This window comes from Triticum dicoccoides, chromosome 2B (genome assembly GCF_002162155.2).
Source record: "Triticum dicoccoides isolate Atlit2015 ecotype Zavitan chromosome 2B, WEW_v2.0, whole genome shotgun sequence".
In the NCBI taxonomy this organism is placed as follows: domain Eukaryota; kingdom Viridiplantae; phylum Streptophyta; class Magnoliopsida; order Poales; family Poaceae; genus Triticum; species Triticum dicoccoides.
The window spans coordinates 203,020,191-203,037,846 of record NC_041383.1 but is presented as its reverse complement, the minus strand read 5'-3'; the positions used below and the strand labels follow the sequence as shown (position 1 = coordinate 203,037,846).

General features: G+C 41.9%; 1 protein-coding gene across 1 annotated transcript; it reads right to left on the bottom strand.

Annotated features, from left to right (window-relative positions):
• Positions 1-266: 266 nt before the first annotated feature.
• LOC119367553 lies at positions 267-6,373 on the bottom strand. The gene is made up of 12 exons (XM_037633033.1): positions 6,279-6,373; positions 5,587-5,680; positions 5,338-5,502; positions 5,024-5,241; positions 4,210-4,773; positions 2,928-4,126; positions 1,990-2,078; positions 1,829-1,885; positions 1,638-1,705; positions 1,422-1,525; positions 1,266-1,336; positions 267-588 (listed from the first exon to the last, which is right to left on the bottom strand). The coding sequence occupies exons 5-12, from the start codon at positions 4,284-4,286 to the stop codon at positions 481-483; spliced, it is 1,773 nt and encodes a 590-aa protein (XP_037488930.1). The 5' UTR covers positions 4,287-4,773; positions 5,024-5,241; positions 5,338-5,502; positions 5,587-5,680; positions 6,279-6,373; the 3' UTR covers positions 267-480.
• Positions 6,374-17,656: the final 11,283 nt, after the last annotated feature.

Genomic DNA, 17,656 nt, shown 5'->3' with positions numbered 1-17,656 from the left:
CTACGGAAGAAAAAAAAATAGTGACGAAAACAACATACCACCAACCAACCCGGACATGCCGTGGAGTAAGGTATTAGCAGACCTCTAAATCTGGTGATTTGGCTGGCAATGGATCGCGTCGTGGTCTGCTAATACTAACACCAAGTCACCAGGTTAAAAAAAACACAAGTCACCAGCGCATCCAAAATAAAAATACTAAGATCGCCGGCAGCCACTGGCATATACGTATATACATATATGAATATATCACATATAGCCGGTAAAGAGACCTTCGGATTAGAGCGTGCAGCTGTGGCTGTCACCAACCAACCCGGACGCCAAAGACACGCAGGTTGGTTCCAGCAGCGGTTTCGCCCCTCGTCACACAAGCACAACGTGCCTTTCAGTCGCATGAAAAACATGATCCGCGTCGCAAACTACTCTGTAACGTGCAGCACAGTGCTAACGAGGCATTTGCTTGTTGTAAAAACAGTTAAGCAACTATACTCCCTGGTCTTTCTGCTGGATGCCAATGAGGATGTTCCCAGGATTGTACCCGTCTTCAGCCCAACTAAGTCTAACTGAGCTCTTCCTCAAAACCTGCTTGACCTACGATCATTCAAAATTTATCAAATCAAAACATAATATACATGCAACATCACCTATTCAAATGTATGCAAAGTCCTCATTTTGTGATAACTCTAGCCCAATCCGACCCTGCTGCCTCTATATATGTTTAAACAATGGAAATAGGAATTATGTTTGAACCAACTCACCACCAGAATGGGTTATTCTACCAGGCCTAAAAAAGCTCACGTTTAACTGAAATGAATACTAATATACTCCCTCCGTCCCATAATGTAAGACGTTTTTCGACACTAGTGTAGTGTCAAAAAACGTCTTACATTATGGGACAGGGGAGTACTACTTATATTCATAAATACTGGCCAAACTCGTACCAACATCTGTACATTAACTGAAACTATAAGCAAAAGATTTGTTGAATCTTCTCATTAGCTTGATTAGTAAGTTTAACACATAATTGGACAAGCTTGAAAAAATATGGCCCAATGAGCAAAATAAAATTAATCAATCATCTGAAGCATTGTATATTATGGTAAAACAGCTAGGTGTTAGTTAAACTTTGAGACTGTTGGTATTCAGGATAAAGCAGAAGTACTGCATGCCAGGGATTTTTTTTCTTAATCATACATGCAGCTAATCAGGAGCTATAGTATAAATTCAGAATTAAAAAATCAGTTAGCCAGTTATTTTGAAAACCACACCTTCCTTCTTCTTTGCTGCATCGGGAGAGTACCATCATCAACACCAATAATAACTCTCAAATTCTCAAAAGCTGCACCCAAAAAGAAACTGTTAGATCAAATCATGCCTATCAAAATAAGTTGGAAACCCAAAGAATCATGCACTAATTTCGTTACATGGGTTGTCAGCCAACTGCCTAAGATGAAGTCTCAGAAGATTTGCTACGTTTGCTGCATCTTGTGAGCGAAGATCAAGACATAACTCATGTTTGGACTCTTGTCTGCAGCAAGACCAAAAGGTTGATTCCATCAATTCAGACTCGCATATTTCATCATCTCAAATTCATATAATCCAATAACTTTCAGCCCATACGAAAAAAGAAGCGTACTTACTTGCACTTGGTGACCTCACCAGAAGATTTTTCATCAGATAACTGAGCCATCCTATAATAGTTCTTTCCCTTGAAAGTCCACAGAAAATTGATTTAGTACTTAAAACTTGAAACACTTTCATCAAATTTTGTTCATCCCTCCAGTAGCTCGGCAATAATTATCCCTCCCCCAAAAAGAGTAGTAACACTTACTTCCGTAAGAAGATACTCGGCTTCTTTCTTGTTACCCTCCCTAAAAGCATCAACAGCCTGTAAATTTCAGCATAATATCTTCAGTATAGATGAAAAACCAACAACAACTATATGCAAAAAATAAATAAATAAGTAAATCATCATCATGAAGCACCCCTGACCTTCTCATAGTACTGATTCATCATAACCCAGTGCTGCTTTGCAGCCTTACGATAGTTCTGGTAATCATCCTCATCACGCACAACTGGTTCTACATGTACTCAAAGCAAATAAATGATAGTGATGAACATCATAAATGGTGCATGGCATCAAAGAAGAATGAGACCAGCTGACTTAGAGAGGCTTCATGTTCACAGTTTTTAACAATTATTACTCCTACTTCCAAAATGATATTCATGAAGCATACAGCATAATAAAATAATTTGCTGATTATGTAATTCTGACCATATTTCTGCCGAAAAAACAACCCATATGACAACTTTGAAGTTGTCCTTTAATTATGTCAAAATTGAATATAGCTGGTAACATCAGTATCAAGCTGCAAAGGTTTTGTAACCTAACAGTAACTGGTTTTCGGGAAATATCGTTGCAATATGTTATTGAAGTATAGAATAATCATATTTTTCATATGCATGCACATGTCATTCTGAAGTCCAAGAATATATCAACTATTTCAAGATGCAACAGGTAGCAAGGAGTTAATTATAGCTTTTCTATCATGCATTGCCAAAGGAAGTGCGTACGAACAAAATTCTAACAGATACATTCAGTACAAAGATGTGAATGTAAGTAGCATTATGGTCAAGAGCTCAACATTAATGACGGCTTTAATTTATGCATAGGGTACAGAGAGCATAATATGCTACTACTTTTGCATCGCCGAACAGAGCTCTTTATCAGAGTGAAATTAACTTTTAATCCATGATAGTTGGTTTATTTGTCAGCTTTAGAGATCTAGAACTTTGCGTCAACAGTAAATTCTGTTACATGATTAACTAACAATGTAGATGCAACTTTCTGCCAACTCTTTTCCTCAAAAAGTGCATAATTTAACCAAAATTTACAACAAAAAAAGGAAGTCCAAGCATAAACAATATACCTTTGCTGCCTGCGATGATTTTCACCGGAAGATCCATAGAGGATGGTGAAATGTCCTCAAGAGGTTTTACGACTGGTTTCTGATCTGGAGCTCTCCTCCGACTTGCACCCAATTCATACCGCCTTCCTTTTGGTTCTTCTGCAGATCCTTTAGGTGCAGTGAACATTGATTCTAGCAACTCTCCTGGAGTAATCTGTGGTCTTGGGTTATGTGATATGTGAGTCTCCATATAGCTTTTTTCAGCTTCTTTGTCTTCATTACCCTGGGGCATCATGAGGTCAGACAGGAAATCCCCAGCCTTATTGACATCACCATGAGATCTGCCGTATGCATTGACTACCTCATCAAGTGAAAAGCCAGAGCTTAAAGCATTGGTGACAAATTCTTTTAGCCCATATTTCTGAGGATCACTGGTTTTTGAAGTCAGTAGACTGGACAGATCGCTAGATGATGTTTCAACTGCTTCCTCGACACAAGATAGTGCTCTTGTTCGGTGTGGATTTTCTGCTGCCTTACCAAACTGGGGAAGATTGGCCTCGGTACTTGGAGACAGGAGATCAGTCAAGAAATCTGCAGCTTTATTGATATCACCATTTGCATAGTTGTATGCCTTGGCTATATCTTCAAGTTGAAAGGCGCAGCTGAAAGCATCAACCAACGTTTTCAGTTCTTTTTTTCCATAGTCACTGGTTGATGTTGATGAACTTGGTTGATCCATTAGGCAGAAGTTATCTTCATACGGTTTATCATCAAACAGGGGAACACTGGTCTCATCACTTGAGAAATCTTCATTACCCTGGGGCATCGAAGATTGAAGATCAGTCAACATATCCCCAGCTTTGTTGACATCGCAATTTGCCCTATGGAATGCACTGCTTATATCTTCAACTGAAAAGGCACCGCTGAAGGCATCAACCAATGTTTTCAGTTCACTCGTCACACTGTCGCTGGTTGAAATAAATGAACAAGGATGATTGAACTGGCTGAACACATCTTCATCAAGTTTTTCATCAAGTCTAAGTTCAGTCCCAGAATCTTCATCTCGATTCGGTTGAGAGGATTCAGCCACCTCAACCATATCTTTGATACTCTCAGCGATATCTTGACTTATCCGTAAGCCCTCAACGAGGACAGTACATTCTGCCATCTCTTCGACATCTTCTTTGTCAGATGTGTTTGTTTCACAAATTTTCACATCCCTGCACAAAAACAGCATTTAGATAAGTTCTGATGAAGGTTAGTTGATTTAGTTGAAAGTTGACACTTAATGGAGAATACTAACTCTGGAAAGACTCCAGTGAAGCCAGCCAACCGCATTAAGATTTTACGAACATTCACGGGGTGGTGCTTCAGTAACATTATATCACCTCCACAGAGGTACTACAAGTTGATTTGTCCATTTGGACCAAAGGATCTAAACAGGCCCTGACACTTCTTGAACAGTTTCTTCAGATTGTTCTCAGCTCGTTTTCTTCTGTTCCTGTGACGTGCCACGTCACGTGGATCTTCCAGCAATCCCATACCTTCCTCAAGCTCTACAAGCAACAGTTCGAGGATGTATTCTGAACCGTTACCCCATGAATGAGTTAAGTTGTCCATACCTTGGGTCGGACTCACAGGTTTAATACTTCGCAAACCGTGCACAGTAAACATTTGCAGAGTATAATACCGCTGCCCTTCCCCGCCAATGAAGATAAGTGTATCTACATATATCTCGCCATCATCTGTTGTGGGCGGTGGCTTTCTCTTGCGTGGGTTACTGTTTTGAGCCATATAGTTATTCCGAGTATCAACTAGAAAATCAAGAATTGGTCGTAAAATTCCCTTTCGAAGTTTGATTGACTGACTGTAAACAGAACAGTAGCAATATTAATAACATATGTAGATACCAAAACTTAAGTTATGTAAAGAAAATGCAAAGACAAAGTATCTACCAGGTCTGTCATTTTAACATAAAGTGTTTAAAATGCACTAGAACTACAGAACCCACATGAACAAATACAACGAAACTGACATCAGAGGGATGGTTACAACAAAGGGACAAATCTACAGAATCATATAAAGTACCATGGCTAAAAAAGCTTCAGATTACTCACAATGATTTGTAGGAGAACAAATACTCTGTGGGCACCACATTTACAAACAAATCCCTGGGGAGCTTGAAATTCTTGAACTCAAACCACGGCTCTTGGTCGCTGTCATATGGTTGCAACAAAATGCGCCAACCCCCTATATAACCATCCACTTCCCGGGCAGGGAGCTGCAGTAGAGTGCCAGTCTTCTCGTCCACAAACTGGATCACGTGATATGTATGCTGACAGAATATAAGGTGAGGAACAATTTAGCTATAGGAGTTCAGTCAGGCATGCAACTTCATCTAAATAAGAAGACGCAGTTAAGCTGTACAAACCACTGAATTGTATGGGGAAGTGACCGGAATGCCTCGCAGGCCAAATGCTATGCCATTTGCAGACATTGATTGCAATATCCTCATCCGTTCATGGACCGCGCGGTACATCTTCATCAGCCCAGGTACAGGCCTCTGAACAGAGACAGGCTCGAAAATCTCCAAGTCCTATTAAGATATACCGTGTATTGGTTACTGAGATTTGTTTTCAAATGGTCACTGAAATCTTTTCAATTGATTACTGATACATACCGAATACTTTCGCCTCCGTCTTGCATCGGCAATTGCTAGCTCCTTAGCTTTATTATTGGCATCATTCACAAGCTTATCGTAATATTTCACCATTCTGAAAAACCAATAAATCATAGGTACAGAGTATTTGTTGAGAATCAAACAACTAAAAGATAAATTTGGGCTAATTGATAAAATGCCCCAGGTTTGTTCATATTTTGCCAAACAAATAAACTGCCGATGATATTCTGAAAAGAAGGACATAAAAGCAATCACATTAACTTTCAGTGGAACTACAGAGGTGGCAACTCTAGTATCCATTCAGGTTTTCAACAGGTAAACTGAACTATCTACAGACTAGTGATACTAATTTTTTATGATCAGTTACGTGATAATTCTAGATTTCTAGTGTTCAGGAGACAATCCAGGACAATCGACTCCGTTCATAATCCATCATCTGCAAAACCCTACGTTCTCCTGCTAACGTACAGAACCCTAGAATCGACCACATCAGGAGGGCGGAGACACGAAACTTCTATGACCTCTCTCCCTCGATTCCGCGCTGCTGCTCGTCATCCGGGAGGGGGGCGAGCTGGGTGAAGCATAAGCGGATGCAGCGACAGGAATGCAGGTGCGCGACGGGGCCGCTGAGGAGGGGGCGGGGTGGGACAGCCTCGCGCGGAGGAGAATCGGAGGGGGAGGCGGAGCGATACCTGAGTGCGGCAGGCCGGAAGAGCTCGGGCGGCGGAGTGAAGAGCGAGGACGAGCGAGGACGAGGGAACTGTAGCCGGTGATCGGGGAAGGCTGGCTTCAAGCTGGTTTCTTTGTTAGCGGAGGCGTGGGGAGGAGCGTGGTGTGGGCTTATGAGCACTGAGGCCCATTATTCCTCGGCAACCTAACCGGAAAAACCCATTCGACGCAGCGCGAGAAATGGGCGAGCCCACTTTACCGTAGTAGCTAGCCAGCCAGTTTTGAGAACCTTCTAGAAGGTTCCTTGAACTGTTTTTTTTCTTTTATCGATTTTCCTTTTTTTCTGTTTCTTTTATTTAATTATTTTTCATTTTTTGTTTCTTCTTTCATTTTTTATTTTTTTATTTTTTGTTTCTTTTTTTCTTGTTCAAGATTATTTTTCATAAAAAGTTTGTCCCGCTAGGTGATGGTTCGCGTCTGGTCCGACGATTGCGTAGGCGATCCTGGGTTCCTTCGGTCCCTGGTCTCTCGCCCACGTGATCCCATCTGTTGCCCGACTAACCCATGTCAAATTCGAAGACTCGATTCCCTGGTAGTGTTCCCAATCCCATCCACCATAGGCCTTCCGTGTGTTCTAGGGCGCACGGTCGTAAAACACCAACCCTAGGGGTAGCCAGGCGTACAAAGGTTGGAGGAGATGGAGAAGGTGGCCGGGGTGATGAACGGTTTGAAGTTGTCGGAATAGGAGAAGAAGAGTGTCAAGATCGGGATCTCGACGAAGGATAAGGGCGACAGTGTGGAGATGCAGGTGGTGGGGAAGATCTTGTCGGATAAGTTGGCACATCCGGATGCGATATGTCTTTTGCTTGGGCGTGTGTGGTGTTCGGTCAAAGGGGTTGACTGCAAAGAGGTGGGAGAAAATATGTTCATGTTCACCTTCTATCAAGAGTCGGGGAAGTGGAAAGCTATTGACAATGGGCCATGGATGTTCGACAAGGATCTGGTCGTCGTGGAGGAGTATGTCCCAAGCAGAAGGTTGGAGGATTATGAGTTCAGCAATATCCCAATCTGGGTCAGGGTTTTGAACCTCCCTTTGGTCATGATGAACGAAGATTCGGCTAAGGAGATTGGCAATATCGTTGGGCAATTTGTGGAGGCGGATATGGGTGACGGAAATATGCCTAAAGGCAATAATAAAATAATAATTATTATATTTCCTTAATCATGATAAAAGTTTATTATTCATGCTAGAATTGTATTGACCAAAAACTTAAATACATGTGTGAATACATAAACAAATACCGTGTCCCTAGTGAGCCTCTAATACTAGCTCGTTGATCAAAAGATGGTTAAGGTTTCCTAACCATAAACATGTGTTGTCACTTGATAACGGGATCACATCATTAGGAGAATGATGTGATGGACAAGATCCAATCATTATCATAGCATATGATCGTTCAGTTTATTGCTACTACTTTCTTATTGTCAAATACATGTTTCTTCAACCATGAGATCATGCAACTCCCGGACTCCGGAGGAATACCTTGTGTGCTATCAAACGTCACAACGTAACTGAGTGATCATAAAGATGCTCTACAGGTATCTCTGAAGGTGTATGTTGAGTTGGCATGGATCGAGATTGGGATTTGTCACTCCTTGTATTAGAGAGGTATCTTTGGTACCTCTCGGTAATACAGCATCACAAGAAGCTCTTGCCAATAACGAGATTGAACTAGGTATAAAGATACACACGATTGAATCTCGGGCAAGTAACATACCACAAACAAAGGAAATTACGTATGTTGTCATAAAGGTTCAACCGATAAAATATCCTCAAGGAATATGTAGGAATCAATATGGGCATCCAGGTCCCGCTATTGGTTATTGACCGGAGAGGTGTCTCAGTCATGACTACATAATTCCCAAACCCGCAGGTCGCACGCTTAACGTTCGTTGACGCTAGAGTAGTATTGGGATATTTGATGAGTGGTAACCAAATGTTGTTCGGAGTCCTGAATGAGATCCCGGACATCACAAGGAGTCTCGGAATGGTTGAGAGGTAAAGATTTATATATGGGAAGTCATATTTTGGGTTCCGAAAAAAGGTGCAGTTTTTTCGATATTGTACCGGGAAGCTTCCAAAAGGTCCCGGAGGATTCTGGAGGGGTCCGGAAGTCCACAAGTGGGTCCAACACGACCCAAGGGCTAGCATGGGCTGCGGGGAGGTGCCCTGGCCTTATTGGGCTAGGCGCACCAAGTCCTCAAAAGCCCATGTGGCTAGGGAAGGCAAAAAAGGAAAGAGTCCTAGTAGGAATAGGATTGGACTTGAAGTCCAAGTCCTCTCCCCATTAGTTGCACCCTAGGGCTTGGAGGGTCTGTTTCCCACGCCCCTCCACCTATATATGAGGGGAGGGGCGCCCCAAGAGCATACACCAAGACCCTGGCACCCCTCTCTCTCCCGTTACTCCGTAGTTCCACCGCCTTGTCCCAGCGACACTTAGTGAAGCATTGTCGGTGCTCCACCACCACCATCACCACACACCATCGTGTTGGTTGTGATCCCATCTACTTCTCCTCTCCCGCTTGCTGGATCAAGAAGGAGGACACATCATCGAGCCGCACGTGTGCTAAACTAGGAGGTGTCGTCCGTTCAGCACTAGATCGGTTGGATCGTGATCGGATCGCGAAGAGTACAACTACGTCAACCGCGTTGATAAACGCTTCCGCTTAGTGATGTACAAGGGTATGTATATGCTCTCCCCCTCACATAGCTATGCATCTCCATGGATAGATCTTGTATGTGAGTAGAAAATTTTTGTTTTCCATGCAACGTTCCCCAACAATGGGAGCAGACGGGAATGCAATAGGAAAATGCATGAGGATTAAAGTTAGAATGAGGATTGATAAAACATAAAACCATCATGAGGGGCTTTACTTTGGAGGATGAAGACGTGGAGGGTAACCCGAAGAGGGAGAAAGGGAAGGAGGGTAGTGAGGAGGAAGAGGATAGCAGATGGTGCCGATTTGAATATGAGTTCCTCCCAGACTTCTGTTACACATGTGATACGTATAGGTCATGGAGATAAGGATTGTGCAACCAAACTCAAGAACGGAGAAATGGCTCAGTTCGGGATATGGCTGAAGGCAGATATGGGAGGGAGGCCCAACAATGTGGAGGAGTATGGGTGGAGGAGTGGAGGGAGAGACTTGGGAGGAAGTAGGAGCTATGGTTTTAGCTGCTCGGGAGCGAGATCGGGTAGCGGCAGTTGTTGGGAAACGTAGTAGAAAACAAAAAAAATTGCCCTACGAACACCCAGGAACAAAATGTAGGTACAATAGAGGATTGGATCAAGATCGTTGCCAACTCCGAGTATGTAGCGGAAGCAGATGAGTCGGTGTTGATCGTACTCGGAGTCCCTTGAACCATCGACGAACGATCCCACGAACTCCCCTAGAATGATCCCGACGTTATCGTTGTGCGTTACCAATAGTTGTAGAAGCAATAGTTGGCGAGACGATGATGACCCACAAGTATAGAGGGTCAATCATAGTCCTTTCGATAAGTAAGAGTGTCGAACGCAACGAGGAGTAGAAGGAAATGACAAGTGGTTTTCAGCAAGGTATTCTCTGCAAGCACTGAAATTATAAGAAATTAGTAGTTTGGTAGCAAGATATTTTGTAACGAGTAAGTAATGGTAACGACAAATAATATGCAGCAAGGTAGCCCAATCCTTTTCTGGCAAAGTACAGGCCAAAATGGTCTCTTATGATAAGCAAAGCGTTCTTGAGGGTACACAGGAATTTCATCTAGTCACTTTCATCATGTTGGTTTGATTCATGTTCGCTACTTTGATAATTTGATATGTGGGTGTACTGGTGCTTAGGTGATGTTCTTACTTGAACAAACTTCCTACTTATGATTAACCCCCTCGCAAGGATCCGCAACTACGAGAAAAGTATTAAGATAAAATATAACCATAGCATTAAACTTTTGGATCCAAATCAGTCCCTTACGAAGTAGCGCATAAACTAGGGTTTAAACTTCTGTCACTCTCGCAACCCATCATCTAATAACCACTCCATAATGCATTCCCTTAGGCCCTAATAAGGTGAAGTGCCATGTAGTCGACATTCACATGACACCACTAAGGGGATCACAGCATACATACCATCAAAATATCGAACACATACCAAATTCACATGATTACTTGCAATAAGATTTCTCCCGTGACCTCAAGATAAAAAGTAACAACTCACAAATGATAATGATGCTCAACATCAGAGGGGTATTAAATAGCATAATGGATCTAAACATATAATTTTCCACCAAATAAACCATATAGTAATAAACTACAAGATGTAATCAACACTACTAGTCACCCACAAGCACCAATCTAAGGTTCCGGTACAAATATTGAATACAAGAAATGAACTAGGGTTTGAGAGGAGATGATGTTGTTGAAGATGTTGATGGAGATTGCCCTCTCCAAGATGGGAGAGTTGTTGGTGATGATGATGATGATGATTTCCCCCTCCGGGAGGGCAGTTCCCCTGGCGGAATCGCTCCGCTGGAGGGCAAAAGTGCTCCTGCTCAAGTTCTGCCTCGAGACGGTGGCGCTTCATCCCGAAAGTCCTCCTCTTATTTTGATTATAGGTAAAAATGACTTATATACCAGAAGAGGGGCACTGAAGGTGGGCCAAGGAGGGCACAACCCACCAGGGCGCGCCTGGGGACCCTGGCGCGCCCAGGTGGGTTCCTTTGGTAGTTATTTGCTCCAATATTTCTTAAATATTCCATAAAAATTCTCCATGAAGTTTCAGTTCATTTGGAGTTGTGCAGAATAGGTGGCCTGGCGTAGCTTTTTCAGGCCCAGAATTCCAGCTGCCGGTATTCTCCCTCTTTGGGTGAACCTTGCATATTATGAGAGAAAAGGCATTAGAATTACTCCATAAAGCATTATTATGCATAAAATCATCATAAATAACAGTAGGAAAATATGATGCAAAATGGACGTATCAACTACCCCAAGCTTAGACCTCGCTTGTCCTCAAGCGAAAACCAAAATCGAAAAACATGTCCACATGCTTAGAGAGAGAGGTGTCGATAAAACAAAATACGAACATAGAAGCATCATATATATTATTATAACAGCAACAAACTTTTTTATAAACTTGTATCACATAAATTTTATCATAAACTTCTCATTAATAAGTAACAATTCATCACATCATTGAAATATAAAGCATGAACTCTATTGAAAACCAACAAGCTATGTTCTCAGTCAACTTTGCAACTACAATTAATCATCTTTTAGTAAGGGGCTGATAAGTCTCCAACGTATCTACTTTTCGAAACACTTTTGCCCTTGTTTTAGACTCTAACTTGCATGATTTGAATGGAACTAACCCGTACTAACGCCGTTTTCAGTAGAATTGCCATGGTGTTATTTTTGGGCAGAAATAAAAGTTCTCAGAATGACCTGAAACTCCACGGACTCACATTTTGGAACTAATAAAAAATATTGGTGAAACAATCAACAGAAGGGGGACCACACCCTATCCACGAGGGTGCAGGGCGCCCCCCCTAGGGCGCGCCCCCTGCCTCGTGGGTCCCCCGGGGCTCCACCTGTTAGCGAACGTAGTAATTTCAAAAATATTCCTACGCACACGCAAGATCATGGTGATGCATAGCAACGAGAGGGGAGAGTGTGTCCACGTACCCTCGTAGACCGAAATCGGCAGCGTTAGCACAACGCAGTTGATGTAGTCGTACGTCTTCACGATCTGACCGATCAAGTACCGAACGTACGGCACCTCCGAGTTTAGCACACGTTCAGCCTGATGACGTCCCTCAAACTCCGATCCAGCCGAGTGTTGAGGGAGAGTTTCGTCAGCACGACAGCGTGGTGACAATGTTGATGTTCTACCGACGCAGGGCTTCGCCTAAGCACTGCTACAGTATTATCGAGGTGGACTATGGTGGAGGGGGGCACCGCACACGGCTAAAAGATCAAACGGATCAATTGTTGTGTCTTTGGGGTGCCCCCCGCCCCCGTATATAAAGGAGCAAGGGGGAGGCCGGCTGGCCCTCTATGGCGCGCCCCCAAGAGGGGAATCCTACTAGACCTCCAAGTCCTAGTAGGTTTCCACCTAAAGTGGGAGAGGGGGAAGGAAGGAGAGGGAGAGGGAGAAGGAAAGGGGGGCGCCGCCCCCCTCTCCTAGTCCAATTCGGACCAGAGGGGGAGGGGAGCGCGGCCTGCGCTAGGCCGCCCCTCTCTCTCTCCACTAAGGCCCATCGAGGCCCATTAGTTCCCCCCGGGGGTTCCGATAACCCTCTGGCACTCCGGTTTTATCCGAAACTTCTCTAGAACACTTTTGGTGTTCGAATATAGTCGTCCAATATATCAATCTTCATGTCTCGAACATTTAGAGACTCCTCGTCATGTCCGTGATCACATCCAGGACTCCGAACAACCTTTGGTACATCAAAACATATAAACTCATAATATAACTGTCATCGTAACATTAAGCGTGCGGACCCTACGGGTTCGAGAACTATGTAGACATGACCGAGACACGTCTTCGGTCAATAACCAATAGCGAAACCTGGATGCTCATATTGGCTCCCACATATTCTACAAAGATCTTTATCGGTCAGACCGCGTAACAACATACGTTGTTCCCTTTGTCATCGGTATGTTACTTGCCCGAGATTCGATCGTCGGTATCTCAATACCTAGTTCAATCTCGTTACCGGCAAGTCTCTTTACTCGTTTCGTAATACATCATCCTGCAACTAACTCATTAGTTACAATGCTTGCAAGGCTTATAGTGATGTGCATTACCGAGTGGGCCCAGAGACACCTCTCCGACAATCGGAGTGACAAATCCTAATCTCGAAATACGCCAACCCAACATCTACCTTTGGAGACACCTGTAGAGCACCTTTATAATCACCCAGTTATGTTGTGACGTTTGGTAGCACACAAAGTGTTCCTCCGATAAACGGGAGTTGCATAATCTCATAGTCATGGGAACATGTATAAGTCATGAAGAAAGCAATAGCAACATACTAAACGATCAAGTGCTAAGCTAACGGAATGGGTCAAGTCAATCACATCATTCTCCTAATGATGTGACCCCGTTAATGAAATGACAACTCATGTCTATGGTTAGGAAACATAACCATCTTTAATTAGCGAGCTAGTCAAGTAGAGGCATACTAGTGACACTCTATTTGTCTATGTATTCACACATGTATTATGCTTCCGGTTAATACAATTCTAGCATGAATAATAAACATTTATCATGATTTAAGGAAATAAATAATAACTTTATTATTGCCTCTAGGGCATATTTCCTTCAGTCTCCCACTTGCACTAGAGTCAATAATCTAGTTCACACCACCATGTGAATTAATACCAATAGCTCACATCACCATGTGATTAACACCCATAGTTCACATCGTCATGTGACCAACACCCAAAGGGTTTACTAGAGTCAATAATCTAGTTCACATTGCTATGTGATTAACACCCAAAGAGTACTAAGGTGTGATCATGTTTTGCTTGTGAGAGAAGTTTAGTCAATGGGTCTGCCACATTCAGATCCGTATGTATTTTGCAAATTTCTATGTCGACAATGCTCTGCACGGAGCTACTCTAGCTAATTGCTCCCACTTTCAATATGTATCCAGATTGAGATTTAGAGTCATCTAGATCAGTGTCAAAATTTGCATCGACGTAACCCTTTACGACGAACCTTTTTGTCACCTCCATAATCGAGAAACATATCCTTATTCCACTAAGGATAATTTTGACCGCTGTCCAGTGATCTACCCCTAGATCACTATTGCACTCCTTGCCAAAATCAGTGTAGGGTATACAATAGATCTGGTACACAGCATGGCATACTTTATAGAACCTATGGCCAACGCATAGGGAATGACTTTCATTCTCTTTCTATCTTCTGCCGTGGTCGGGCTTTGAATCTTACTCAATTTCACACCTTGTAACACAGGCAAGAACTCTTTCTTTGACTGTTCCATTTTGAACTACTTCAAAATCTTGTCAAAGTATGTACTCATTGAAAAACTTATCAAGCGTATTGATCTATCTCCATAGATCTTGATGCTCAATATGTAAGCAGCTTCACCGAGGTCTTTCTTTGAAAAAATCCTTTCAAACACTCCTTTATGCTTTGCAGAATAATTCTACATTATTTCCGATCAACAATATGTCATTCACATATACTTATCAGAAATGTTGTAGTGCTCCCACTCACTTTCTTGTAAATGCAGGCTTCACCGCAAGTATGTATAAAACTATATCCTTTGATCAACTTATCAAAGCGTATATTCCAACTCCGAGATGCTTGCACCAGTCCATAGATGGATCGCTGGAGCTTGCATATTTTGTTAGCACCTTTAGGATTGACAAAACCTTCTGGTTGCATCATATACAACTATTATTTAATAAATCCATTAAGGAATGCAGTTTTGTTTATCCATTTGCCAGATTTCATAAAATGCGGCAATTCCTAACATGATTCGGATAGACTTAAGCATAGATATGAGTGAGAAACTCTCATCGTAGTCAACACCTTGAACTTGTCGAAAACCTTTTTGTGACAATTCTAGCTTTGTAGATAGTAACACTACTATCAGCGTCCGTCTTCCTCTTGAAGATCCATTTAATCTCAATGGCTCGCTGATCATTGGGCAAGTCAATCAAAGTCCATACTTTGTTCTCATACATGGATCTTATCTCAGATTTCATGGCCTCAAGCCGTTTCGCGGAATCTGGGCTCACTATCGCTTCTTCATAGTTCGTAGGTTCGTCATGGTCCAGTAACATAACTTCGAGAACATGATTACCATACCACTCTGGTGCGGATCTTACCCTGGTTGATCTACGAGGTTTAGTAATAACTTGATCTGAAGTTTCATGATCATCATCATTAACTTCCTCACTAATTGGTGTAGTAGTCACAGGAACAGATTTCTGTGATGAACTACTAATAAGGGAGCATGTACATTTACCTCATCAAGTTCTACTTTCCTCCCACTCACTTCTTTCGAGAGAAACTCCTTCTCTAGAAAGGATCCATTCTAAGCAACGAATATCTTGCCTTCGGATCTGTGATAGAAGGTGCACCCAACTGTCTCCTTTGGGTATTCTATGAAGACACATTTATGCGATTTGGGTTTGAGCTTATCAGGATGAAACTTTTTCATATAAGCATCGCAACCCCAAACTTTAAGAAACGACAACTTTGGTTTCTTGCCAAACCACAGTTCATACGGCGTCGTCTCAAACGGATTTTGATGGTGCCCTATTTAAAGTGAATGCAACTGTCTCTAATGCATAACCCCAAAACAATAGTGGTAAATCGGTAAGATACATCATAGATCGCACCATATCCAATAAAGTGCGGTTATGACGTTCGGACACACCATTACGCTATGGTGTTCCATGTGGCGTGAGATGTGAAACTATTCCACATTGTTTTATATGAAGGCCAAACTCGTAACTCAAATATTCTCCTCCACGATCAGATCGTAGAAACTTTATTTTCTTGTTACGATGATTCTCCACTTCACTCTAAAATGCTTTGAACTTTTCAAATGTTTCAGACTTGTGTTTCATTAAGTAGATATACCCATATCTGCTCAAATCATCTGTGAAGGTTAGAAAATAACGATACTTGCCACGAGCATCAACACTCATTGGATCGCATACATCGGTATGTATTATTTCCAATAAGTCAGTAGCTCGTTCCATTGTTCCGGAGAACGGAGTTTTAGTCATCTTGCCCATAAGGCACGATTCGCAAGCATCAAATGATTCATAATCAAGTGATTCCAAAAGTCCATTTTTATGGAGTTTCTTCATGCGTTTTACACCGATATGACCCAAACGGTAGTGCCACAAATATGTTGCACTATCATTATCAACTTTGCATCTTTTGGCATCAATATTATGAATATGTGTATCACTACAATCGAGATCCAATAAACTATTTTGATTGGGTGTATGACCATTGAAGGTTTTATTCATGTAAACAGAACAACAATTATTCTCTGACTTTAAATGAATAACCATTTTGCAATAAACATGATCAAATCATATTCATGCTCAACGCAAATGCCAAATAACATTTATTTAGGTTTAACACTAATCCCGAAAGTATATGGAGTGTGCGATGATCATCATGTCAATCTTGGAACCACTTCCAACACACGTCGTCACTTCACCCTCAACTAGTCTCTGTTTATTTTGTAACTCCTGTTTCGAGTTACTAATTTTTAGCAACCGAACAAGTATCAAATACTCAGGGGCTACTATAAACACTAGTAAAGTACACATCAATAACCTGTATATAAAATATACCCTTGTTCACTTTGCCATCCTTCTTATCCACCAAATATTCAGGGCACTTCCGCTTCCAGTGACGATTTCCTTTGCAGTGTAAGCACTCAGTTTCAGGCTTTGGTCCAGCTTTGAGCTTCTTCGCGGGAGTGACAACTTGCTTGTCATTCTACTTGAAGTTCCCTTTCTTTCCCTTTGCCCTTTTCTTGAAACTAGTGGTCTTGTCAATCTTCAACACTTGATGCTCTTTTTTTGATTTCTACCTTCGTTGATTTCAACATTGCGAAGAGCTCGGGAATCGTTTTCGTCATCCTTTGCATACTATAATTCATCATGAAGTTCTACTAACTTGGTGATGGTGACTAGAGAACTTTGTCAATCACTATCTTATCTGGAAGATTAACTCCCACTTGATTCAAGCAATTGTAGTACCCAGACAATCTGAGCACATGCTCACTAGTTGAGCAATTCTCCTCCATCTTTTAGCTATAGAACTTGTTGGAGAATTCATATCTCTCAACTTGGGTATTTTCTTGAAATATTAACTTCAACTCCTAGAACATCTCATATGGTCCATGATGTTCAAAACGTCTTTGAAGTCCTGATTCTAAGCCGTTAAGCATGGTGCACTAAACTATCAAGTAGTCATCATATTGAGCTAGCCAAACGTTCATAATGTCTGCATCTGCTCCTGCCATAGGTCTGTCACCTAGCAGTGCATCAGGGACATAATTATTCTGTGCAGCAATGAGGAAAATCCTCAGATCACGGATCCAATCCGCATCATTGCTACTAACATCTTTTAACACAGTTTTCTCTAAGAACATATCAAAATTAACATATGAAAACAACAACGCGAGCTATTGATCTACAACATAATTTGCAAAATACTACCAGGACTAAGTTCATGATAAATTTAAGTTCAATTAATCATATTACTTAAGAACTCCCACTTAGATAGACATCCCTCTAGTCATCTAAGTGATCACGTGATCCAAATCAACTAAACCATAACCGATCATCACGTGAGA

What these genes read in the sequence shown, in the direction of transcription:
- LOC119367553 (XM_037633033.1), bottom strand. Translation starts at nt 4,286, where the DNA reads ATGTTACTGAAGCACCACCCCGTGAATGTTCGTAAAATCTTAATGCGG. An exon ending in CCGAGTATCTTCTTACGGAA is followed by an intron (nt 1,706 to 1,828) that starts GTAAGTGTTACT and finishes TGGACTTTCAAG; the next exon opens with GGAAAGAACTATTATAGGAT. An exon ending in GGTGAGGTCACCAAGTGCAA is followed by an intron (nt 1,526 to 1,637) that starts GTAAGTACGCTT and finishes GTCTTGCTGCAG; the next exon opens with ACAAGAGTCCAAACATGAGT.